The 25,035-nt window shown below is 47.0% G+C and overlaps 1 protein-coding gene across 1 annotated transcript in view; it reads left to right on the top strand.

Moving 5' to 3' along the window:
- The window catches only part of FBN2 (fibrillin 2), a 260,472-nt gene that overhangs the window by 175,964 nt on the left and 59,473 nt on the right, over positions 1 to 25,035 (top strand). The window contains exons 20-33 of the mRNA XM_077138319.1: positions 1,491 to 1,610; positions 7,528 to 7,665; positions 8,185 to 8,235; positions 8,700 to 8,825; positions 11,528 to 11,755; positions 12,582 to 12,707; positions 16,719 to 16,847; positions 17,509 to 17,634; positions 19,265 to 19,390; positions 19,918 to 20,040; positions 20,184 to 20,309; positions 20,621 to 20,746; positions 22,328 to 22,450; positions 24,781 to 24,903. Coding sequence (XP_076994434.1) covers positions 1,491 to 1,610; positions 7,528 to 7,665; positions 8,185 to 8,235; positions 8,700 to 8,825; positions 11,528 to 11,755; positions 12,582 to 12,707; positions 16,719 to 16,847; positions 17,509 to 17,634; positions 19,265 to 19,390; positions 19,918 to 20,040; positions 20,184 to 20,309; positions 20,621 to 20,746; positions 22,328 to 22,450; positions 24,781 to 24,903 — 1,791 coding nt within the window. The remainder of the gene's footprint in view (positions 1 to 1,490; positions 1,611 to 7,527; positions 7,666 to 8,184; positions 8,236 to 8,699; positions 8,826 to 11,527; positions 11,756 to 12,581; positions 12,708 to 16,718; positions 16,848 to 17,508; positions 17,635 to 19,264; positions 19,391 to 19,917; positions 20,041 to 20,183; positions 20,310 to 20,620; positions 20,747 to 22,327; positions 22,451 to 24,780; positions 24,904 to 25,035) is intronic.

Below are 25,035 nucleotides of genomic sequence, written 5' to 3'. Positions count from 1 at the left end.
TTCCAAATCTGTGCTATATTTACAAAACCTGTGCTTAATCTTTTTTTCTTTGAAGAGGCCTTCTTGCTACATCAACTGGAGAGAGAGATGCACCCATATTCCTCAAACAATTTCTATTTCAATAGTTAAATTAGTACCTGGCTCCTTCCTTAGTAATTTTGAAATGCCAAAGAAAGAACAGACTTGTTTCCCCCAGCAATTTTTACATTTGCATTTCAAGTTCACTGACTTAAAAATCTACCCCGCCTGCCCTTTCAGGACCACTTCAGTTTATGTTTGACTTAAAGGCATTGCAGAGTAATCATTAGTCTTCCAGTTAATTGTTTGTCTGCACGCCTTTCTTCAGTATAGTAAGGTGTTTTATATTAGAATCAAAGAAACGTTTAGAAAAAAAGTATTCTGGTGAACTTAGAAAGCCCAGTGTTCAACATAAAGTGTTTTGAAGTATGTTGACCTGTTTCAGATAATTAGCCAAGTAGAAAAAGAAATCTGTATGCTACTTCTTTAAACCAAGTGGTTGAATTTATATTGAAAGTCCTTCTTTGATATTGTTGCTAGTAGTTTAACTGACACTTATATTTATTTTTAATTAGCTCATGTGTTAAACTATTTGACTTTACAAGCTTGCCATTTTTCTTTAGCCACCGCTTGAGAACACATGCATGCACTAATTCTGTTTACTTCTGACTGTCACAGGAAGTATTTGGATTGTGGTATATGATTCAATTTAGGACCCAAACCAGATTAATGATTGTTGTGAGCTATTTAACTACTTTAAAAAACTCGCTAGATTCAACATGTAAAAATGAACAGGCTAAAGAGCGGTGCAGTGGTGGCACAGTAGCAGAAGTCTTGCCTGCCATGCCAGAGACCCGGGTTCGATTCCCAGAACCTGCCCATGCCAAAAAAAAACAGGCTTGAGAAAAAGGATAGGAGATAGGGACTGGAGAAGAATGCTGTACCTGTTAAGTATTAAGGTTTCAGTCCTTATTTTCTGATTTGTATCCAGGACTTTGCAATTAAAGCCAGCATTGTGATATTTTGTTTCTAACAAGGCTTTCTTAATTCCTCCAAAGCATCACCCAGCCATAAATGACAGTCAACCTTTGTTTGTGTACAGCATTTGGAGCCTGGGAATATTTTGCTTTCCATGGAATCACAATTTGAACTTCCCATGGGACAATTACATCTTATTATGGGGGGGATTAATCCAATTTACGTAGAGTTATAGTAACGTATTGAAGGTTCACGTGCTGACCTCTTTCAGCATCAACTGATTCCGTCGTCCTCCTGAGTCACCAGCTGCATGATGTATTTCCACTCTGTGAAACGCACGTCTCCATTCCCCATTCACTTCATGCCTCATGGATCCATGTTAAAATTCCAAGAGCCAAGTTGCCAAGACATTCTGGCATAGCTTGGCTTGCTGAAATAATATTTTCCAGAAAGGCATGGAAGTTCTAACAGGATCTTTTCCTTCTGGATCGTAGATGTGAATGAATGTGAGAGCAACCCATGTGTCAACGGAGCCTGCAGAAACAACCTTGGGTCTTTCCACTGTGAATGTTCGCCTGGCAGCAAGCTCAGCTCAACAGGGCTGATCTGCATTGGTAAGACTCAGACACAGTGCTAAGGTTGCCCGAAACTAATCATTAGGAGCTGCATTCTTTTTCTCTCGCTCTCAAGATCAGAGTAAAACACGACAGCACAAATTAGGCAGCCTCTTGAATTTTGCTGGATTCTAGAAAGTGTTTCTTGCGTATAAGTAGATAGAGTATGGTATAAGTTATATGCATTTCCATGCCACACACACATGGATATCCGTTTGTATAAGGCATTCAAATACGATGAAACACCAGCTGCCTAGTTCTTACAAACAACCCTGCTCTGGTAAACAAAAATGGAGTGGAATTTGGATTCACTTAAGACAAGAATTTGAAGATCTTAAACTTAAAGCATATAGAGGAAATGTATTACTTTTTTTCTTTCACCCAGCTATCATAAATCAATAAGCTCCAAGGAAGAGATGTAATTGTTTCCTTGCTCTCAGGAATCTCTTGGGAGAAAGATTTCAAAACTTCCATGCTAACATCTTTCAATAGGTCTCAAAACATTCAGGGTCAGTTCTTGAAATGACAATAGGACAGATATGACGAGAGAGTCCGAGCGATCATTTTACTGTGTTCAGCACGTGTAAAGGGAAAAACTGTCCCTGTGGTTTTTTCCTGCTTCTAGTGTCTGTGATTCCATTGCCTGGGTATATTCTATAGCTCATATCATTAGCTAGTACCCCTCTCTAAGGTGAACTCAATATGTTTTTCAGACAGTTATGAAGATATTTCAGTTTTACACAATGCCAAATCAATAGGCAGTTTTTGTTTGTTTTCTAAACCAAAATGCATTTTCAGTTTAATAGCTGCCCAAGACGATAGTATTTTCAGTTTTATGCCTGGTGTTACTCATATTAAACTGGATGCGAAAGTACTGTTTGTTATATGGCGAGAAATGACCAAATCGGAGTTATCAATGAAAACCTTGTCTTTGGAAATGCCAGCCCTTCATCTCCCAGTGAGCTCCATACAGCTGGTGAAATCTGAGCCCTGCTCAGTTCTCCGTATTAGGAAAGAAACTGAGCATTACTTTTTTTCTTATAGAATCCCAGAGGAGGTGGGGGGGTGGAGGGGTGGATTGGATTGGGCAAGGCAGAAATATTCCTGCTAAGCCACAATTTCCAGCTGAGATGGAGTCACTTTATTATGCAAAGGACATGAATTCAGCATTAGTCGATCAGCATCTCAGAAAACTAAATCTGTGTGCCACTCGGGCACTAAAGATGGCTTCATTTTAGCTTCATCATAGACGCCTATTATTTTGGCCTTTATGAGTAAAAAATTAACAGAGACCTGTTACCCCCAAATCATTGTGTTAGGCAACTAAACATCACCATATTTTTCTCAGCCAGAGTGTTAAGTGTTTTTCATTCATTATGATCAATTTTGAATATCCTAGCCTAGAGTTCCTCAGAGAGAAACTTACCTAACATTTAAAATTGTTTAAACATATCTGCTTTTTTCATTAAAAAATCATAGTTTTTAATGAAAAAAGCAGATACAATATTTAAACAATTTTTAATCCTAAAACACAGATAGGAAGAAATTATGAATGTATTTTTTTAGGTGGGACTTCCAGTGACTCTGATCAGTGGCTAGCCTGCAAAATGCTCTTGCACGGGGTCCAACTGAATAAATTCAGAACTGAATAAAAATTCCCTGATGTGATTACTAATTTTAAATGGTTAGATCATATGTGAGGGGGTTTTTTTGATACTAAGAACATTTAGGGATTGAGAATCTATTCTTCAAACTTCCAAAGCATAAATTAACCTTAAACTGTTTACAAACTGCCTTAAAAGACTACTGTACTCTGATTGAAAAATGGCTACATATGATAGAAAAGTAAGTTTGGTTGACCTCCCCTGCCTTGCACCGCTCTGGCCAGCTGATGCTGCCTTCTGCAGAGCGCGCTCCCTGGGGCTTGGGGCTGCACCCCCCATGGTGTGTGAGCTCGCACAGGAACCAGTGACCTCCCTGCCAGACCAGGGTCTCGCCTCACTCCTCCTGTCAGCCTGGTAGCGCTGCAAGGCATTGTCCATCACACTCCCTTTCTCAGGTCTTCATTTCAGCCCTCCCAGCACAGCCATCTTCTTCTCCTATTATTTTTCTGGACCCTCTTCTTGGTTTTCTTTGCCAGGCCTTTCTTATCCTCCTACCTTCCAACAAGAAGCGCCCCAGGCATCAGTCCTCAACCCCTTTGCTTCTCTGCCCACATTTGCTTGTTGGGTGAGCTCCAACACTCGCACTCCATCTTTATCTTCTTCCCCAATTCCAGACTTGTCTTTCCAGTTCTTTGCTCACTGTTTCTAATGCAGTGTCTGATAGACGTCTCAGATGTCCCGTGTCTAAAACCAATTTTCCATCTTCCCTCATTAACCCCAGTGTTCTGGTGTCATTTCCATCCTAGCCAGTGGCAATGCCGTTCTGCCACTTCCAGAATCCCTGGAGTCATCCTGGATCCCTTTCTCTCGAGCTCCACCTTCGGTGTATCAGCACATCCTTTTGATTCTGCTTGCAGGTCATCATCTTCAACCACTGTTCACCACCACCAGTAACCCCCAATCCAAGCTCCCATTATATCTTTTCTTGATTATCTCAGTAGCCTTTATCTTAACTTTTTTTTTCCATACTTGCCACACAACGTTCTGTTTTTCCACATTCTCACCAAGTAATCCCTTGAAATTGGAAGTCAGTGCATGTCGTTCCTTGTCTAAAAGACCTTGGCTTCTGAACTCACTGGGGGTAAAAGCTGAAGTCCTTTCCAAGACCTCTGTGACCCACTGCTGTAGCTCTGGCTTGATCCTTGTCTGCTGCTGTTCTGTCTCCCACTCACTGCCCTCGAGCCGGTCTGGCCTACTTCTTGCTCATTCATATCAAGCACGTGATTATCTCAGGTCCTTTGTACTTGATCTCTTTGGCTGGAAATGTTCTTCACTTGGGTTTCCTTGTTTCATTCCCCTAAGGTCTCTCCTCACCTGTCACTTTAGCTGATAATATAAATCTCCCATCGGTCAGGCTCATAATACAGCCCTTCCCCAGCCCCCCCACTCCCCAGTCCTAGTGGTGGGTAGTGATGGCCAGATAATGTTTGGGTATGGATATGTGTGTGACCCACGCATGTATCAGTGGACTTTGTAAAGTTTAAGTGTTGCTACATTACCCTCCTAGAGAAGCCTGGCATCAGGGAGGGTGAGGGCCCTGGAACCCGGCTACATGGGTTCGAATCTTGATTCTGACCCCATACTTGCTGGGTGACCTTGGGTCAATTAGTTGACCTTTATGTGCCTCAGTTTTCTCATCTGCAAACCATACATAACCCACAGGCTCATTCTGACAAGTAAATAAATTAGTACACAGATAATTCAACCTACCATAAATATATTTGTATATCTACCAGTATTTTGCAAGCTATCAGGAAACCATGACCTACAGCCAAGCAGAGATGGGAAATTGCTTCTGTTGAGGCAGGATGCGGAGTGTTGGTTGTGAACACTCTTGAGCGTAGGAAGTTCTCTGAAGTCAGGTATATTTGGAGGCATTTAGCTGCAAGTAACAAAATATTCAACTAAAAGTGTTTTAAATAAGGGTATTTAATTCTTGCACAAAACAAAGCCTGGAGAGAGGCCAACAGCCGTTAAAGGCCTGGCTCTCCGCAGGTCTTCTTCTCGTTTTCCCTTTAAAGCCCCGAGCACCAAGTCCTCACCGCTGGAGGGAGAAAGGAGTGGCTGTCTCTTTGAGTCTCTCTTTTCTCAGGGAGGGAAATCCTGCCCTAAAGTTTGGCCCACTCCTCTGCCCCAGATTTCCTTACATTGCACAGGCCAGAGCTGGTCATCTGCCTGTCCCCAACACTGATAAGGAAGGAGGATGACGTGATGAATTTAGACCCTTATGATCCATTTCCTGGAGCTGGGCACACGGTCACTCTGTCGAACAAGATTGGGACTTCTGGCTAGGAAAATGGGATGGTGGTGGTGGCAGTGTGAGATGGTCATGGGTAAGCAGTCAGTGTAGTGTTTGTGATATTTAGAGGCAATAGTAGAAAAAAATGGGACATTGGTACTGATGCCTGAGTTGGTTACTACTATTAAAATAATGCATTAAAAATAAAAAATAATGAGTGTTCAGAAAGCCTTTAGAATCTTTTCTGCATTACCTGAATCGTATCAGCAATTACTGTTATAGTTTCTATCATGCAAAATGACTATAACCACCGTGACAAATTGTTGATTAGTCAGAATCCTTGAAAGACCATTTAAATCCACAGAAACCTTATGTAAACATCTCTTTGTTTCCTCCTTCTGTGAACTTACAGATTTTAGCCTATAAAGCCTGTAATTTGAGGCCTGATAGAACAGCCTTTTCATTGCCATGTAGTTTTTACTCAAACTGAATCTCAAAACAGAAAATGCCAGTCCAACTCATTTCCACACTCCTTCCTATAACGTTTAGTGTTCAGTCAAGGACAGAGTTGTTTTGTTTTAACCTCGTTTGCAGGGGTAAATATTTGTGAGTCAGGCTGTAATGGCTTCCTCTTACCTGCTGCTGCATCCCCCTGGGAAGCCGAGCCTGCACCTTCTCCCAGCCTGGATGTGACAGTTTTCACTGAAACGCCCCCTCTGTGTTGTGCTTTGGTTTCATTTTTATTGTTGGATTTAGCAGCAACGGTTTATCTGCAGTTATCATTAAATGAGTTTTAAAATTAATACCATAGCAAGTTGCCTTTTCTTTATTGCTATGTAGGTCTGTGGACCAAAATCTGCTGTTAAGGTTTGTTAAATTGTGTTTCACTGAACCTCTGCATCAGGAATGCCTGAGGAGCTTGTAAAATGCATATTCCTGGGCCATACGTCCAGAGACTCAGGTTACCCCCTGGGTGATACTATACACCGGACAATTCTGCAGGGGAAATGCCTGTCAGTGTTACAAAATCAGTTGACAGTCATTAACTCATTTTGTTTATTTGAAAAACTTGGTACTATGTTGCCAAGAGATGTAAGTAACTGCTCATTATTCCCTTTAAGTCACATGGAGTAAAATTGTTACAGTGCCTGGTACTTTTACTGGCTACTCTACTACTCAAAAGGAAGAACTTAAATTTGTTGTGGAGACATACTCAGGATAACTAGGAACAGGTGTGTGCAGGTGTCTGCATTACAGGTGATTTCTTGTACCTGTTGTTAAGCCTTTCCCTAGTCCTCTGGCTGCAGAACTACAGGTAATTTTTGTATCTTCTTGGTGCTTCTCTAAATGTAGTTTATTATAAGCATGGGTTACTTTTTAAAGATAAACATATGCATATATATGCATAGGCAAATGTCTGAAAAGAATATACATCAAAATATTAACACTGTGGTTTTATAGATAATTCTTATTTCCTTCTTTGATTTTTAGGGTCTTTTTCAAATCTCATCGAATAATTATCTTCAGTTGAAGAAATACTAGTTTCTCTATAATTGAGTAGAAATTGTGTCTGGTTTATTTGGCGGAGAGGTGATTATTTGGAGGAATTTACTTGCTAAAATTTTAAATATCAAAGCATTTATGAAAAGAGAGAGACCTTTGAGTATTTTCCCACATAAGTGATAGTTATTTCACTGTACCGCACCAACTTATTTTTTGTAACAAGTTTCAGAGTACCAGCAGAAATCTCGAGCAGTAGCGTGGGCACCCAGCGTATCTAATGGGCGCAGTGCTAGCAGTGTGAATCGCCGCGCCCAGTTGGGTGTCTGTGGAATTACACTGAGTTGACATCTGTGTAGATGCCGCATTCAGGTGTGTGAACGTGTAACTGCATTCAGTGGTAAAAACCAGCCTTTTCGTTTCTTTTGTACCACGACACATGCCTCGGGCCACCACAGCCGAGTGGAATTGTCCCCAGCGATGCAAGCTCCCCCACCCCTCTGTTCCCTTCCAGACAGCCTGAAAGGGACCTGCTGGCTCAACATCCAGGACAACCGCTGCGAAGTGAATATCAACGGGGCCACCCTGAAGTCTGAGTGCTGCGCGACCCTGGGGGCGGCCTGGGGGAGCCCCTGCGAACGCTGCGAGCTGGGTAGGAGCCGGGCTGGGGCCGTCCCCCGGGTACCCGTGTCACCGTGCGTTCCCACGGTGGCCACAGGCTCACTCGGCCCGTGCAAGGTTGTGTGCATTCGTTCAACCCAAGTCACGCCTTGAGTTGCACACTTAGCTGGTCTCGTTACTCTAAGTGGAGCTGCTGAAGGTTTTCCCCACGAGCATACTCCGGAGTCCTTGTCCGGATATGTCTCAGTACGACACAATGGCTCTCTTCCCTGCAGACCTTTCATTTGATTACATGTAATTCAGCTGCTAACGTGAGCCCAAAAAGGAACGATCAAGGGGGAAATATGAAAATCTCCATAAGCACCGAGGGAATTCCCATAGCATGTCCTGTACGATGCTGAATTTAAAGGGAGCCAACTGACATCCCTACCCCCAGCTGTCCATTGTTCTTTAATTCAGTTGAGATTCCATTTTGGGGGATGCAGGGGCTTTTTAAGACAGGTGCATTTTATCTGACAATGGAGCAAAACACTTCCTTTTGTCCTCACAGATACTGCTTGCCCAAGAGGGTTTGCCAGGATTAAAGGTGTTACATGTGAAGGTGAGTATATTTGTAAATCTTTAGGACAATGTATCAATGACCTACCCTCATTCTGAAACTTTGAGGATATTTAGCATTTAAAAAAAAAATCTTGAAATTTCAAAACCTCATTATAATAATAAAACAAAAGCCTTAGAACAATACTCTTTGGAAGCAGCTGGGAGCTTCCCACTTCCGGTCTTCCCCCAGTTGGGTAAGCTGCCATGGGACGTCGCTGGCTGTGACGGCCCCGGACAGCTGGCAGAGGCGCCGGCCGGCCTGGTCTTAGGGATGCACAAGGCCACAGTCATTCTAGTGGCCGAGGCTTAGGGACACTGGTGGCCGGTGGTTGCCCGGTCCTGCCTCTTAACTCAAATTGCAAATCCACGCGGGGTTGCAGGTTGCCTGTGCTATAGAGGGAGTAGGATGGCGCTGGTTTCCCCATGTGTAACGTCTTTACCCTCTGGTGCCCTGCGTCCCCACAGACGTGAACGAGTGTGAGGTGTTCCCCGGCGTCTGCCCGAACGGGCGCTGTGTCAACAGCAAAGGATCCTTTCGCTGCGAGTGTCCCGAGGGCCTGACGCTGGACGGCTCAGGCCGCGTGTGTCTGGGTAAGAGCTGCGCCCCCCACCCCTGCAGCCGGGGCCGAAGCCACCCAAAGCCTTTTCTTGTCCTTTGGGTCGTCTCCAAACCGAAGCCACTGGGTCTGCAGCCCGGGAGACTTGCTTCAAAAGAGACCTTTGGGGGGAAATGCTGGAGGATATTTTTAAAGTAAATGTGTTTAAATGAAGTAGTTTCTGTTTCATACTGAAAATTGGTGCCACGTAAGAATTTACCTCAAACGTGGCAATTTGTTTCATCAGATGCATTAGGCAGAGACAGCGTTTCACACCAGGCGAATGGAATAAGGGAAGGAAGGGAACTCTGTTTTTAACGTGTAAGAGAAGCTGAAGACTAGTTCGTGAGAAGTTAACATTTACCAGCCATAATAGCTGGAACACCCTGGGCAGAGGGCTTGCTGGATTTCTGTTTGCAAATGCTGACTAAGCCTGGTCTTCTGTAAGCTCTGTAGAGTTTGTTTTCTTAATTCTTTATTTTCTAAAGATCAAAAATGAGGACGCTTTTCCCCTTAGCAGTGTATTACAGGAATGGCAAGTCATAGAAATGTTCTTTATCAGGGCTGTGTTTGACTGAACTTGAATGTCATGATTGAAAAAGGAACTTCTATTAATTCTATTTTGTACCTAAAGAACATTTTTTTCATTTACTTAAGAGATGCATTTTTCCAGTATGGCATGAAGCAGTAAACGTTTAGTTTGCAGAAGCGTGCATTTAAATTTAAATTTGTAAACAAAGTGTGAGCAATGTTAGTTATTCACTCAGATATCTTTAAAGCATTTGAATATATTAGTGTTCTTTAAAAGCGTGGGTACGAAGAAAAAGTTTGAAACACCATACAGTTCGGTTATGTGATAACGAGATTTCTTAGTTGTCGCACCTCACACTGGCAAGGAATGTGACTTCTGGGGTTGGGTTAATGCAGATACGTAGCCCAGGTGACCCGCTGTGGAGCCCTGTAGTCAGTCTACCAAGCCAAATGCAAATTTAATGCAGTTATTTAAAAAAAAAAAAAAAACTGAATTTTTAAATTATGCTACTTGGCAACATGTAACTAGGCTGAAAGCAGTTGCTGAACTAGATCTTAGTTTTGAGAACTTGAAAGAGTTAGGATTAGCAGTAACTAAAATAATCATATTAATTTGTTTATATTTACATTTTCCATTAAGGACCGCTTTTCCTCTCTTAAATAGATATCAGCTTGAGGAAGGGATGTCACATTCTAAAGAGTTCTTGCCAAAAGAAACTTTGGCTGTTTGATTAAGGAAAGCCTTTTCTGAACTCATTGTCCATGTTTTTGACTAAACAGCTAAGTGTGTGACTGTAGTTTGACCAAAAACGGTTTTAGCTGACAGGTGAGCCTGTGGGTTATAGAACGCCCTTTTTTTACGTTACTTTGTGACTGTGGTCACTCCTCGAAGGCCCGGGCTCGCCTGGGCTGTGCACTGAACCCAGATGGTATGTTTCAAAGTCCCAGGAGAAATGGGACATTTAAACATATAGTTTTGCCCCTGAAGGGGGAGAGTTTAAATAACCCAGGACAGAAGCCGCGATGCGAAAGGTAAATATGGCGGGGGGGAGGGGGGAGTAGAAAACCTTGGAGTCAGGAATGACATCTTCTTTTGCCGAGCGATTTAGTAGTTACACCACGCTGGCAAATAGGTGACAGCTGGGCCTTTCCTGTTGGCGTCTAAGAGCTGCCTCCGACTTCTAGGCAACTCTGGACAATCGGAGTCTTTGCCTAAAACCACTGACCAGAAAGCAATATCGAAATCACAGTACAAGGAGAAATCGGTCATCTATGAGAGCCATGTTTCTCCCTGGAGGCTTCGTGTGAGAACGAGGCCACCTGGGGCCCCCTTGTCCTCCTCAGACAACTCGGCTCCAGCAGGCCTGCCCCCTCCGGCCTGCCCTCCCACCCTGCCCCACCCCCTCCAGCCTGCCCCCCTCCCTCCAGCCTGTCCCCTCCCCCATCCCACCCCCCCTCCCCCCCTCCTTCCGGCCTGCCCCCTCCCCTGCCCCACACCCCCTGCCCCCCTCCCTCTGGTCTGCCCCCTCCAGCCTGCCCCCCTACCCTGCCCCACTCCCTCCGGCCTGCCCCCCACCCTGCCCCACCCCCTCCAGCCTGCCCCCCTCCCTCCAGCCTGTCCCCTCCCCCACCCCACCCCCCTTCCCCCCTCCCTCCGGCCTGCCCCCTCCCCTGCCCCACACCCCCCGCCCCCCTCCCTCTGGTCTGCCCCCTCCAGCCTGCCCCCCCACCCTGCCCTACTCCCTCCAGCCTGCCCCCCCACCCTGCCCCACTCCCTCCACCCTGCCTCCCTACCCTGCCCCACTCCCTCCAGCCTGCCCCTCCCCCGCCCCACCCCCCTGCCCCCCTCCCTCTGGTCTGCCCCCTCCAGCCTGCCCCCCCACCCTGCCCCACCCCCTCCAGCCTGCCCCCTCCCTCCAGCCTGTCCCCTCCCCCACCCCACCCCCTGACCCCTTCCCTCCAGCCCCTCCCCCCTCCAGTCTGCCCCCCTCCTCCGCCCCCCCTGCCCCCCTCCCTCGGGCTTGCCCCCATTCCCCCCCCTTCCGCCCACCCTGCCCCCCTCTGACCTGCACCCCTACCCTGTCCCCAGCGCCGACCAGCCCCTTGGTTTCCGGGCTACCCGAGTGTTTCCCCTTGAGCTCAGCTGTGCTTTTGCTCCCGGGCCAGACATCCGCATGGAGCAGTGTTACCTGAAGTGGGATGAAGACGAATGCGTCCACCCTGTGCCCGGGAAGTTCCGCATGGACGCCTGCTGCTGCGCCGTCGGGGCAGCCTGGGGCACCGAGTGCGAGGAGTGCCCCAGGCCTGGCACCAAGGAGCACGAGGCCCTGTGCCCCCGGGGGCCCGGCTTCGCTAACCGAGGGGACGTGCTCACCGGACGCCCGTTTTACAAAGGTGCTGTCAGCGGCTCGGCCCTCCGCACGTCTGCCCTCCGCACGTCTGCCCTCCGCACGTCTGCCCTCCGCGCGCTCTGAGAATTGGCTTTGCCTTTACTTTTCTACTCTTTCTTGGTTCCGTGTGGTTTACAGCCAGCCTTTCCGCCCACGCAAGAGAGGATTCGCGAGGACACGTGGGTGGAGCAGACTGCTAATGCAGCAGGGTCCCCGCGTCCCTGCACTGCCGTTTGCTCTCTAGTGCAGCCTGGCCAGGTGCAGCCCCATTTAGCAAAATGGTCTCCATCCCAGCTAAACTTGCAAAACAGGCTATCAAAAGGAAAGGGAGTGGGGTGCACGGGGGTTCAGTGCTGGAATGCTCGCCCGCCATGCCGGAGACCCCAGTTCAATTCCCAACCCAGTCACCCAAGAAAAAGTAAAAGGATCAGAACTTTTCATTTAGAATATAGACTCGTGGTCACAGATGAAGCTTTTTATGTGGCATGAGTGTCATTATTGAAAAATTTTCCCCCATTTTACTTGATAGATTTTTAAAAAATATTTTATTGACAGATCTCCGGACGTATACAGTCTATCCATGATGTACAATCAGTGGCTCACAGTATCAATACGTAGTTGTATGTTCATCACTGTGATCATTTTTAGAACATTCGCATCACTCCAGAAAAAACATAAAAAGAAAAAACTCATACTGCCTATCCTCCTTGCCCTCCCTCTCATCGACCACTAATATTTCAATATTTGATAGATTTTTGACTTAAAGGGATATCAGTTTTATCACTGTGGAATCAACCACCCTCTACCTTCTGGCCTTACTCTCCTTTTAGATATCAATGAATGCAAATCATTCCCTGGGATGTGCACCCATGGAAAGTGCAGAAATACAATCGGAAGTTTCAAATGCCGTTGCAACAGCGGCTTTGCGCTCGACATGGAAGAAAGAAATTGCACAGGTAAGACTGTTCTTTCTTCAGTAAACCATGATCTCCCTTGCTGGTCAAAGCCACCCTCTCCTGAGAACGTGTAAATGTTTGTTTCTTTCCCCCCTACTTAAAGGAGTTCTCCAAATAACTTCTTTGTGAGAGCTACAAAATAACATGATGATGTATTTGTTTTATGTACAGGAACGTCATAAAACCATGATTTTCAAATATATACATATTGAGGAATATAGCCATTAAATCAATGTAAAACTGTATAACGATATACTATTAAAATGTTGAAATCGAGGGGGGGGACGAGGGTGAATTGTAACTTGTTTTCCTCATGTATGAAGAGTGTACTTGATAATTCCATCCATTTCCATAGGTGTTTCGTGCAGATTCAAAAGGCGTGAAATTCCAAATTTTCTATTAAAAGATATAACAAAATATTCCAGATGTTTGAAATGGATCTCCAAGCTCTTATTTTCAGAACTCTCTTTATTCATCTCCTCTTCGGCATCTTCCCTTTTTGGGCCCTAAGCTTTCGGGACCTCCAGCGAAGTGTGTCTGGGCTCCTTCCCAAGCTTTCTGTTCCACGTGGTACCCAGCCTAGACCCAGAGGTACCTCCCAGCTGTCCATCTGAGCATCAGATGTGCCGCAGTCTTGTCGTGCTGCTGTGCCACTCCCCAGCTCCTAACGTGCCCACGGCACTGCTTGCCTCACGCCCCTGCTGCTGGGGTTTGCTGGGTTCAGGAGAGCCAGCTTGGATCCCGGCGTTGGTCTTGAAGCTGCTTCCCCCACATCGCTTCCTGAATGCCTCTCGGCACTGGCTTGGAAACCTCCTCTGACCTTCGCTCCCTTCCTTTTCTTCATCCCTCTCCTTCCTTTTCATTAGGACTCCCAAACCTGGTTGCCAGTGCCCTTCTCTTATACCCTCTACTCAGATGATAAGATTTCCTTTTCCTCATGATCGAGTCTCATTTCTTCTCCAGCTACAAAGAATAAGACATGATATGCATCTTTGATTTCGCAGTTAACTCCTCTGCTTTCAGACTTCTTGGATCTTCCTGACCTAGCCCCTTCTTCTCAGTAGGGTTCATGCCTCTCTCTAGCATTGTCCCCTCTTCACTGTTTTCTTCCCTTAGAAAGTCCAGGGAAATGCATCCAAAACATTTCTCAGCCCTTTATTTCTGTCAAGCCACCATCTTGTTTTCCACTTTGACCTCTCAACCCTCTCACTTAAAAGCATTTGCTTTTTAACTTTTATTTTGGCTTTTATTCTTCCTGTTCAGGCAAACATACATAACTGTTGAAAAACGTGCTTGAGTTAAAACAAGCTTTTTCTCTCCATAATTCTCTTGACCTCTCTAATGTCCAAACCCTCCCTGAGGTTTTCTTCTTTTGGTTTCGACCATGCTTCTCTGTCCCAATTGTCCTTCCATGCATAAAATACTTGTTCTCTAACCTTCAAAGCTTCTTACCTTTCCCACCTGTTGGATGTTTGTCAAAATTCTCTGCTGTCGGGTACATGGGTAGTTCAGTGATTAGAATGCCTGCCTTACAGGTGGGAGGCCCGGGTTCGATTCCCGGACCATGCACCCCCTCCCCCCCCCTAAAAAAAATTCTCTGCTCTCTGGACACTCTACCTGTCAGGGTTTCACCTGCTCTCATGGCTTCGGGATGGGCATCCTCACTCCTACATTTCTAACTACCAACTGCACAGTTTCTCTTTGTTTTGGGGTCCCTTTGTCCCATCCCTGCCATTTCCTTGCCCTGGGCAGTTCCCTGTATGTAAATGTATGTGTACCTGTGTGTGTGCTCTGTGATTAATAGTACAATTCACTCAGGAGTGAACACTCAAACTTGGTTTTGGCATCTCTCTCCTGGTGGGCAAGTGAAAAAAATTCTGTGAATCAAAATCGCCATTTCAAGTTTAGAACGTTCTTTCCGTTGCAGGTTGAGCTCCTCAGGACAGGTTCTCTGGGACAGGAATGAGTGTGTAGGAACTTAATCAGGGCATCCTCTTGGGATCAGTGACGAGGAAAGTGACAGCAGCAGAAGTGGCAGTAGCAGAAGTGGGGCTGTGATGCGGCTCCAACAAAACCCTTAGCAGTGATGCAGTTCCCTTGAAAAGAAGTTGCTTACTTTTGGTATTGCTTGTAAAATTGGGAGAATAAATAGGGAAAGACCCAAAGCTGGTGGGAAGCAGACCCTGAACCCCACAGAGAGCCCGGGAGCCGCTGGGATGAGCTCAGAGGGTGTTGCGCCGGGGTGAGGTGTCTGCTTTCATTTCACCGTTTGATGAGGCTTTGTAGACAGCTGCCCAGGGAAGGCGTGTGACAGGGGGCACGTGGCCCTCTTCAGCCGAGGCAGTTCTTTGAACGAGTTTATAAAGTCTGAGGCTTTCTCCAGCAGTACCTCTAACGGTGGGGCGGGGGAGTAAGTCCACCTTCCTGCGGGGGTCCGGCCCGGTACCTGCTTCCTGGCCAACTGCTCAGAGGCCCTCCGACCTCTCCTCTCCCGCGGTCAGAGCCCCCATTTTCACAGCCCCCAGGTGTGCCATCCTGAATCAGGGCTCGCTTAACCACACAGTTTCCTGCAAAACAGCGCCCACCGTCTCCGCACCACGCGTGAAGGTCAAACAATCCTGGGCCTGGATTGTAAGGAGCCCCGGGTCCCTCTCCCTCTTGCCTTCCCTCTTATTTTTGATGTGAAATCAGCCAAGTAGCTTAATGTCTCTGACCCTCGCCTTCTTTAACTATGCAAGAGAGAGTTGCTGAGAACGCTGCGTTGTTCTCGGATCAATGTGGAAGCACGGCTCCCGCTGTTTGACCGCGTTGCCCGCCAGCCTTCTCCTGTGCGCGCACACCCTCAGTCTCCAGGCCATCCTGCCCGCCCCTGCACGGCAGTCTGCCTCCGAGCCCAGCCACGCCGACGTCACCTTCTCCTCGCTTGTGGCGCCTTGTCTCTTGCCTCCCTGTTCTCCGTCTTTAAAGTTAGAGTTTCTGTACATCGCTCAAGGTCCGCTTCAGAAGCCAACGCTTCCGAAATACTTCCTTCTTACCACGGAATGACATATGTACAGCACTTTCTGCGAGACGAGTGCTGTTCTTGGTACTTAACAAATATTGATTGGCCTAATCCTATGAAGTGGTTCCACTTATTTTCCACATTTTACAGACAGGGAAAGGGGGCATGGATAAAGGAAATGACTTTCCCAAAGTCCCACACAAATGACAGAACTGGGCTTTGTTCCCGAACCAGCTGGTCCCAGAGTCCACTCTCCTTGCAGCCCAGTTTCCATAACCTATCAGCCGCAGTTGTTCCTTCCTGGATATTGATAGACAAAAAAAAGTCAGAGAACTGAGATGGATAGTCTCGTGGCTTAATCAAATCAATGAATGTTGTTGAAAATTTAGCTGGAAGGAAATTGCTTATATTTTTGGGCTGGCCTGTCACTAGGGAAATAACTAGGGAGAGACCCAAAGCTGGTGGGAAGCAGGCACTGAAACCCCGAGAGAGAATGTCCCCGTTACCTACTGACTAAATCCTATGCCGTGAAAACCTCAACATGGGAAGTCATCGCCATAAGGCGAAGCTAGCAGAAGCATTTTCCCCACTGTGACAGACCTTTGGAAGACAGGTCATGTTTCCTTCACCGTCTATTCCAGACCTGGCTTCCCTGTTGAAAAGCCCTGTAGGTCTTAGGTGGAGGCGTGGGGAACCTGTTTCTGAGAGCAGGGCGCTGGGTCCTGCACGCCCGCTGCTGCTTCCCCTTTCCCTGGTCAGCCCACCCTGCAGAGGCTTCGTTCACCCGCCAGACTGTTCCAGGTGGAGGGCAGCGTCCACCCGTTGGCTGGGGCAGCTGGGGAGGGCACTTGCCCCCTGATGGCCTCTTCACCCCGATTCCTCCAGTGTGGCCTCCGAGCCTCCCCTTCACCCCAACAGCCAGTCCCTGCCCCTGGCCTGTAAGCCTTCTCACCTTGTTCTGTTGCATTTTTTTGTTTCTTTTTTTATTTTTCAAAACCCCCGCGAATCAGACATCGACGAGTGCCGGATCTCCCCGGACCTCTGTGGAAGTGGCGTCTGCGTCAACACGCCGGGTGGCTTCGAGTGCGAGTGCTTCGAGGGCTACGAGAGCGGGTTCATGATGATGAAGAACTGCATGGGTGAGTGGGGTGCAGGCCCCTTGCCGGGGTGGACCCTGTCGCTCATGGGATCTGACACCAGGCTGCCAGGTGCACACTCACCGCCTGGGAGGCTGCGGGGCAAGCCCGGGGCTTATTCCCAGCCAGGCTCCTGCCCTGTGGTTCCCCTTTCCGGGTGTGTCCTCACGAACCCCTCGGGTGGGACCAGCCTTTCAGCCCACTCTGCTTTCCCGTGACCGCCGAGGACCATCCCCCGGGTTCACCCGGAGGCCCGAAATGCCCCTTCGCTTGGATTAGAGAAATAAGCACCAGGAGAGCAGACAGCAATGGATAGTGACTTGAATTTAGCTTTGATAGAAGGCAAATATTGTTTCGATTTTTTCTTTCTGCCTCTTCTGACCCTACTCATTTTATACAACTAAGTTGCTTTTCTCCTTTTCATTTTCCTTCTGTTGGCACGAAACGAGTGCATCTCTTGCTAGCAACCTGTTGTTAAGGGTAGAGCCTTACCGTCTCCCCGCTGGAGGTGGGAAAGGGGGGGCGCGTCCTGGGCCCCTGTTGAGCGCCCCATCCCTCCCACCGAGCACCCCTTCCCCGCAGAGAACACACCCCGGCCTCAGCTGCTCACGCGACTGGTGCATCCTCCAGGTTCTTTAACGGCTCTCACGTTTTTACCTTTCAGACATTGACGAGTGTGAACGTAACCCTCTCCTTTGTAGGGGTGGCACGTGCGTGAACACTGAGGGCAGCTTTCAGTGTGACTGCCCCCTGGGGCACGAGCTGGCCCCGTCCCGTGAGGACTGCGTGGGTGAGTGGTCTCGTGCCCGGCCGCCCTCCTGCCGACGGGGCCTGTAGCATGTAGCTGCCACATTAAGTGACACACACGGGCGGATGCCCTCCTGTCCTCACACGCACGTGGCAGTGACCCCATGCAAGGGCCTGTTTTTGTTGCACACCTGCCCGGTGTGTGGGGGGGGGAGGGGTCCCTGCATGTACCGCCCCCCGTGTCCATCCCCGTGGGATCTGCTGGCGTGGCTGTGGGCTCCCGTGGGCTCCATCACCCCACTTCTCCCAGAACCCCGCGGTCTCTTCAGCATGTGGGGCTCACTCTGAGCACCCATCCATGCTCCTGTCGGTAAACGCAGACCTCGGGGCTTACCGTGTCCTAGCAGGCTGGCTGCCACATGCGCTGCAGCCACGGAAGACTCTCCTCTTGGGAAATCTTTCCCTAAAGTATAAGCGGAGAAACCGGTTTAAAATAGATCCAATCACATACCCCATTTAAAAAAAATAATCACACCTCCCCGCTGCACATGTGTTTATATATAAGTAGCTATGCTGATATAGTTTGTGACTCTTAAGACTTTTATATATTTAAAAGATATTTTAAAACGGTACATTTTAAAGTTTTAAATGTTTTAATAGTGTGCAGGAAAGTTTTCTCCCACTGATAATTACACAGTGTTTATTCATGGTTGAACATACGAATATATACAGTGATTCAAAGATCTTTTCTAAATTCAATTCATTTCTTATTTAGCTTTCATGGATCTTCTGGCCAAAAATATGTACCTCAAAAGCACAACAAAAGAATGTAAAATATACTTCTATGTACAATATAAAACATACACTTAATGATCATGGGCATAAATCCATGCAATGTCTTCTTGGTAATTTTGGAATTTGGGACCAATTTCTTGCTATATCTGAGCAGATTATCATTACTTCTACCTTGTATTATGTCTGACAGGTGGCTTTCCCAAGGAAAAGTTGTCACGCCATGGTTTTCTTTCTGTTCCCTGGTGGTTGGATTTTTAGTGTTCTTTTTTACTCCACAGTTATTTGTGGGAGATCTTTCAGGTACCTGACCACTGTATGGGGGTTAGGTTATTTTAAAATAGGAATCTGATCTGTAGCTCCACCTGTCCAAGCACACTGAAACCAGTACAATGGAAAAAACTACAAAAAAGGGTCCTTGTGGCGACCTTTCCACGTGTGGAGCCAGGCGCCTCTCCGCAGGGTCCTGCACGGCAGGCAAGTGACACGCCTTGCAGAGCCACGAGCTTCACACCTGGCCCGAGCTAGGCTGTGCCTTCTCGGGTGTTGCTTTTAGGTGGCTACTTAAATTTAACTAAAATCAAATGACATGAAAGATCCGGTTCCTCCGCCATCCTAGCCATACTGCAGACACTCAGCACGTGGCTGCTTACCGGACAATGCAGTAAACATTTCCACCATCATGGAACATTCTGGACAGCAGTGTGCTAGGTAGATATAAATGGAAATAAAGATTTTAGCAGTTCATTCCCGCTCCCCAGGAGCTCTTCCTCCTGCAGTGCACAGCCCCTTTGCAGACCACCGTTCCAGCAAAGCACATTCTTGAGGGTTTTAGTGACGCGGTTGTTGCATCAAACATTAATTCTCTGTATCTCTTACAGATATTAATGAATGTTCTCTGAGCAACAACCTCTGCAGAAATGGAAAGTGTGTGAACATGATTGGAACCTATCAGTGCTCCTGCAACCCTGGATACCAGGCCACGCCAGACCGGCAGGGCTGCACAGGTGAGGGTGGGCGGGGCTGGGCAGGGCAGGTGAGAGTGGGGGGGGGGCAAATGAGGGCAGGCAGGGTGGGGCAGGTGAGGGTGGGTCAAGCAGACCTGAAACTTGAATTTCTCAAGTGCGCTCTTGGCATGGCATAATAAAGGCGATGGGAGTCCTGTGCCTTAAAATTCAATCTAAGACTGAGTGCAGCTCTCTAAGACGCTGTGGTTTGGTGGTTTTGGAGAGGAGTCCCTGGCTTCTCCTGGCCATAGAAGGTTTTCTAAACCCCACACAACTTTCATATTTCTGCATTCTTTCATCGGAGGGTTCCGGAACTAACACCAAATGGAATGCTGTCTAAAAGGAAGCACAGAGAACTAAGAAAGACTAATGGTCTAATAATAAATCAACCCAAATAGTCGGGGGGTGGGGGGGGATGCAAAGTCACTTCAGCATTATCTGTTGAAGGAAAAAAGACTGCCTTTTTTTTGTCGTTGCTAAAGGGAGTGGATCTGGCGAGTAAACTGTTTGGAATATTGTTTTCGCAGACATCGACGAGTGCATGATAATGAACGGGGGCTGTGACACCCAGTGCACCAACTCGGAGGGCAGCTACGAGTGCAGCTGCGGCGAAGGCTACGCCCTGATGCCGGATGGGAGATTGTGTGCAGGTACAGAAAGGAAAACTCCGCACGTTTGATTAATTTTATTTTCCTAATCTGGCTGCAGATACGGTTGAGTGGAACTGGACAGAAAATATACAAGATGTGATTAAAAATTAAAACTGTCCTTGTTTTCATTTGATGTTAATCAGATATCGATGAGTGTGAAAATAACCCTGACATCTGTGACGGCGGCCAGTGCACCAACATCCCTGGAGAGTACCGCTGTCTCTGCTACGACGGCTTCATGGCCTCAGCAGACATGAAAACGTGCATCGGTGGGTATCGCACCACAGGACATAGGTCTGGTGACACACACACGTAAACCTGAGAAGCAGGAGACTTTTTTTAAGGTTATTTTAAAAGTTCGGTCCTTGTCTAGAAGCTACAGAAGCTAAAGAGGAAGCATTAACTGAAAACAGTTATTTGAACCTAAATACAGATCGTGTCTGCCCAACTGTGTCTTGCAAAAGAGCTCTGTATTGCATTTTATTCTTGTATTTCGTGTTACGCTGTTCAGTCGAAAAGAGCGCTTGCAAGTGATGATGGAAAAATAGTAACCAAGATATTGCAAATACTTTTTTTCCAGATGTGAATGAGTGCGACCTCAACTCGAACATCTGCATGTTTGGGGAGTGCGAGAACACCAAGGGGTCCTTCATATGCCACTGTCAGCTGGGCTATTCGGTGAAGAAGGGGACCACAGGATGCACAGGTGGGGTTCCCACGCGTCTCCTCTCGCGTCCTGTCTCATACTTCAGACACTGGCTGTGCGGCAGGTGTCCCCTTGCACGCGTGAGGCGGGCTGGCCGGCGCGTGCGGTGAAGCGCTGACCCGTGGCATGCGCAGAGGATACCCCGCCGTCGTCACCCCTCACCCAGCCCTGCGGAGCTGGCCTGCTGCGTGCAGCTGCAGAGAGGAGCACCAGGACTGCTGGAGGGATCACGGGTGGTTTGTCGGTTTGGGTAGTTCTGAGCTAGCACCAATCCCTCTGGGGCCCTTTCTCTTCTTTCCTTCCACCTTACTTTCCTCTTGCTCCTTTTCGTCCTTCTCCCTCCGTTCTCTCTCTCTCCCTCTCCCTCTCCCTCCGTTCTCTCCCTCTCCCTCTCCCTCTCCCCCTCCCCCTCCCCCTCCCCCTCCCCCTCCCCCTCCCCCTCCCCCCTCCCCCTCCCCCTCCCCCTCCCCCTCCCCCTCCCCCTCCCCCTCCCCCTCCCCCTCCCCCTCCCCCTCCCCCTCCCCCTCCCCCCCCAGGAAAGGGCAGGCAAGGACAAGGGTCCTCCCCAGCAGGGGTGACGGGGCACCTATGGAAACCCTCTGCTTGTGTGTGTGAGCGCACATGCATGTGCATGATTTTAGCATCTACAACGTGGAATAATTAAACGAATGGAACTCACTATTTTTTCTATAAAAAACTTCAGGGAACTAAGTCTCCATATATAATAATGTATATTAACGTATGTAGGGAACAGGCAGACAGTCACACACACACACACACACACACACACACACACTCACTCACTCGTAAAAGCATCTGGTCCTTCTCCAGATGACCCTCTGGTGAATATCTTTCTACCTTCTCAAGTGTAAATGCCAAAAATGGCTACCAAAATGATAGTTTTCAAAAACCATAAAGATTTTGATTTTCGAAAAATGATGTGACCATATAATTTTAGAAAGAAAAGCTTTTGTTAATAATAGGATGGTATGTGGGAGGAAAATGCAGTTAATGTAAACTAAGGTCTGTAGTTACGAGTAACACTGCAGAATTCCTTTAGTGAGTGTAGCAAAGGCCCCATACCAAAGCTTTCGTGCCGATAATAGGGGATATAAGGGGCATGGGGAATGGCATTTTTTAATTTTTTGTTTACGTGTGTGTGTACGTATGTATGTGTGTGTCTTTTTTTGGAAGAAATGAGAATGTTCTCCTGTTGATTGTGTTAGTGAATGCATGGCTACGTGATTACACCAGGAGCCGTTGATTTTACACGTGGGATGGATTGTATGGTGGGGGCGGGAAGGACCCTTTTTTTTTAAAGAACAGCCAGGCTTGCCCTTGTCCTCATGAAAAATAAGCAGTACACATTAATAGGAGGGAACAGCAGAGTATCTTTTTGCAATCAGGTTGCTCTTGGTGTCTCTAATCTGATGCCTGACCTGGGCGGGGAAGCAAGGCCCATGAGGTTATAAAGTTGTAGGAATTTTCATACTTCTACTAAAATGTGATCAACACAGAAATATACTCAGGAGTAGAATGGGTGAGTTTGTGTTTTGGCTCTTTCATCCTGTCGTTTCTTAGATGTGGACGAGTGTGAAATTGGTGCCCACAACTGCGACATGCACGGCTCCTGTCTGAACATCCCTGGAAGCTTCAAATGCAGCTGCAGAGAAGGCTGGGTTGGAAACGGCATCAAGTGTATTGGTGAGCGTGCAGACATAAATACCCCTAAGGACGCAGATTCTCAAAGGCACTGCTTCTGCCTCGCTGTCCGTCGCATACTTGACCAGGACCACGCTCTTCGTTCTCATTTATTTCCCTCTAAGTCAAAGACTGTCTTTAGCCACAAGATAATTCCAGCCTAAGAGTTTCCTTTCACCTTAGTATAAATGATCAAATTACAGCAGGATGCCTTGGCATCTGTTTTTTATGGGTTGTTGTTCAGTAAGAATTACTTGTTGTGCAGCCGGTACTTCAAACAACTGCACAATGGAAAATGACTAGTGTATTTTCCCAGTCTTTTCACAGAGTTATCACTGAGATTTAAACCCAGTGAAATAAGTGGAGGCAATGAAAAAGCTTTGTCAGATAACCTGAGTCAGTGGTAAGTGAGCCATGCCAGCCTCCTACTGGAAAATGCAATTGTTACAGGCAAATCTAAATGTTTTGTTAGACTCCCAGAGGCCTGATTAGAAGAAAGGAGAATGGGAAGGCAGTTGCCATTCTCCCAGCTTTACACTTAATGACCCAAAGTCTTATTAATTACCCTTTTAGAGAGACGAAGCCAGGGGCTGGGGTATGCAGTTGGGGTCACTCACAGCACTCCTTAATGTGCTCAGTGGTTTGCAGACCCGAACAACAAAGCATTTGTCCAACTAGGGAGAACTATTTAGGTCAATTTAAACTAGAAAAGGAAACAAGCTGAACTGACCTCCCTGTGATAACTCATTAAAAGCTTATAGGCTGGGCGGGCCACGGTGGCTCAGTGGCAGAGTTCTTGCCTGCCATGCCAGAGACCCAGGTTTGATTCCCAGTGCCTGCCCATGCCAAAAAGAAAAAGGCTTATAGGTCCAAAATACGGATTAAAGAATAGTGTTAAGATCCCTTCCCAGTAATATAATTTGCATATATTCTCTCTGTATGCAAGCTGTATTTCCTATCACAATTATATTTGTCGAATATTTGTGTGCTAACTATAGAATTTAAATTACTGTAATCTCCAAATAACTTAGCTAAGTTCAGTTTTGTGATAGCTCCACTAAGTTCACTGCCTACCCACTTCTAGTCTCGGCATCTCTTTATTGTTAGTCTCACACATTTTCAGCCATATCCTCAAATCCCATTTTTCTTGTCTCATTTGTTTGCTATTTTTCTCTCGTATCCAACTTGGCATTTTTTTTCTCCCTTCTAAAACCTCCCTTTTTGTGTGGTTCTAGCCTGTTTATCCTTGGGCCAAGATTTCCTGCTTCTAAGAGAAGAAATTCAGCAGTGTCCAGTCCCCTCTACTTCAAAATACTGTCCAAATCCAACTACCTCTTTCCCTCTCCATTCCCCTGGCTCTCAGCTCAAACCACCACCCCCCTTCCTGGTCCTGCAGTCTGTTGTCTACCCAGAAGCCAAAGCAACCTTTGAAGCCATGGACCTGATCTCCTCACTATCCTCATTTAACCCATCAAACTGAGGATTCAATCCAGCCTCCTTCCCATGACTCGTAAAATCCGACAGCATCCATCCACGGACCATCTTTCCAGCTTCATCTTCTGTTGCCCTCTTTCTCATGCATTATACTTTGCCCTTCGGGCTTCGTTTCATTTGTGTTGGTACACCAAGCTCTTTCCCTCCTCAGTATCTATAGATATGCTTTTCCGTCTCCAAGGAACAGCCTTCCCTGGCCCCCATTCATTGGGCTAACTCTTCCCCATCCTTCAGGTCTGAGCATAATTAAAACTACTTCCTTGGTGGGGCATTTCTTGTTCCTCAGTCCAAATAAGATCCCGCTCTTATTCTCTCATTGCATCTTGCAACTTTTCTTCATGGCACATGTCACAGTATTTATCTAGTCATACTGTTTTTCTGTGTTTTATTTGCATTGTTGGCCCTGGACTGTGGGCAACACAAGGTCAAGGCTCGTATCTGGTTTCCTCCACTATAAAATGAGCTTGAAATTTATACGATAATTTTTCTGCTTTGAAATTCAGAAATATCTTAGAAATTGGTCTTTTTGTGATAAGAGAACTGGCAATGAAGTCCACCATCCGTAAATGTCCGACAGAAACCGAATGCAGGCTTTCTTTTAACCATTAAAATTCTACCGGATTACATAGCTCACAGAATGCTTGCAAGTCATCATTTTGACCCATCTTTGTGACATGAAAACCTTGGAATTTGGGCCTGAGATCTTAGAGAATTACAGTTGTAATCCTATAGATGAACACATTCTGTTGGGCCAGTTTACATTTAAACTAAGATAAATGAAAGCCTTTGTCTCAGCATCCCATCTTCCTTTCTAAGTTGTGTCGTTCTGTTCTCTGCAGACCTGGACGAGTGTTCTAACGGCACCCATCAGTGCAGCATCAACGCTCAGTGTGTCAACACCCCCGGCTCGTACCGGTGCACCTGCTCCGAGGGCTTCACTGGAGACGGCTTCACCTGCTCAGGTGGGTCAGAGTCCCGAGATCTGTGCTCACGGGATTTTTATGGAACCCTGTGCTTTCCTCATTTGAAGAAAACTGTAAAGGACGCTGCAAACCATCTCTGTTTTTCTACTCGACTTAGAAATGCAGATGAAC

This window comes from Tamandua tetradactyla, chromosome 20 (assembly GCF_023851605.1).
Source record: "Tamandua tetradactyla isolate mTamTet1 chromosome 20, mTamTet1.pri, whole genome shotgun sequence".
NCBI lineage: Eukaryota > Metazoa > Chordata > Mammalia > Pilosa > Myrmecophagidae > Tamandua > Tamandua tetradactyla.
Note: the sequence above shows the minus strand (reverse complement) of the source record. Positions and strands in the feature narration are given on the sequence as shown.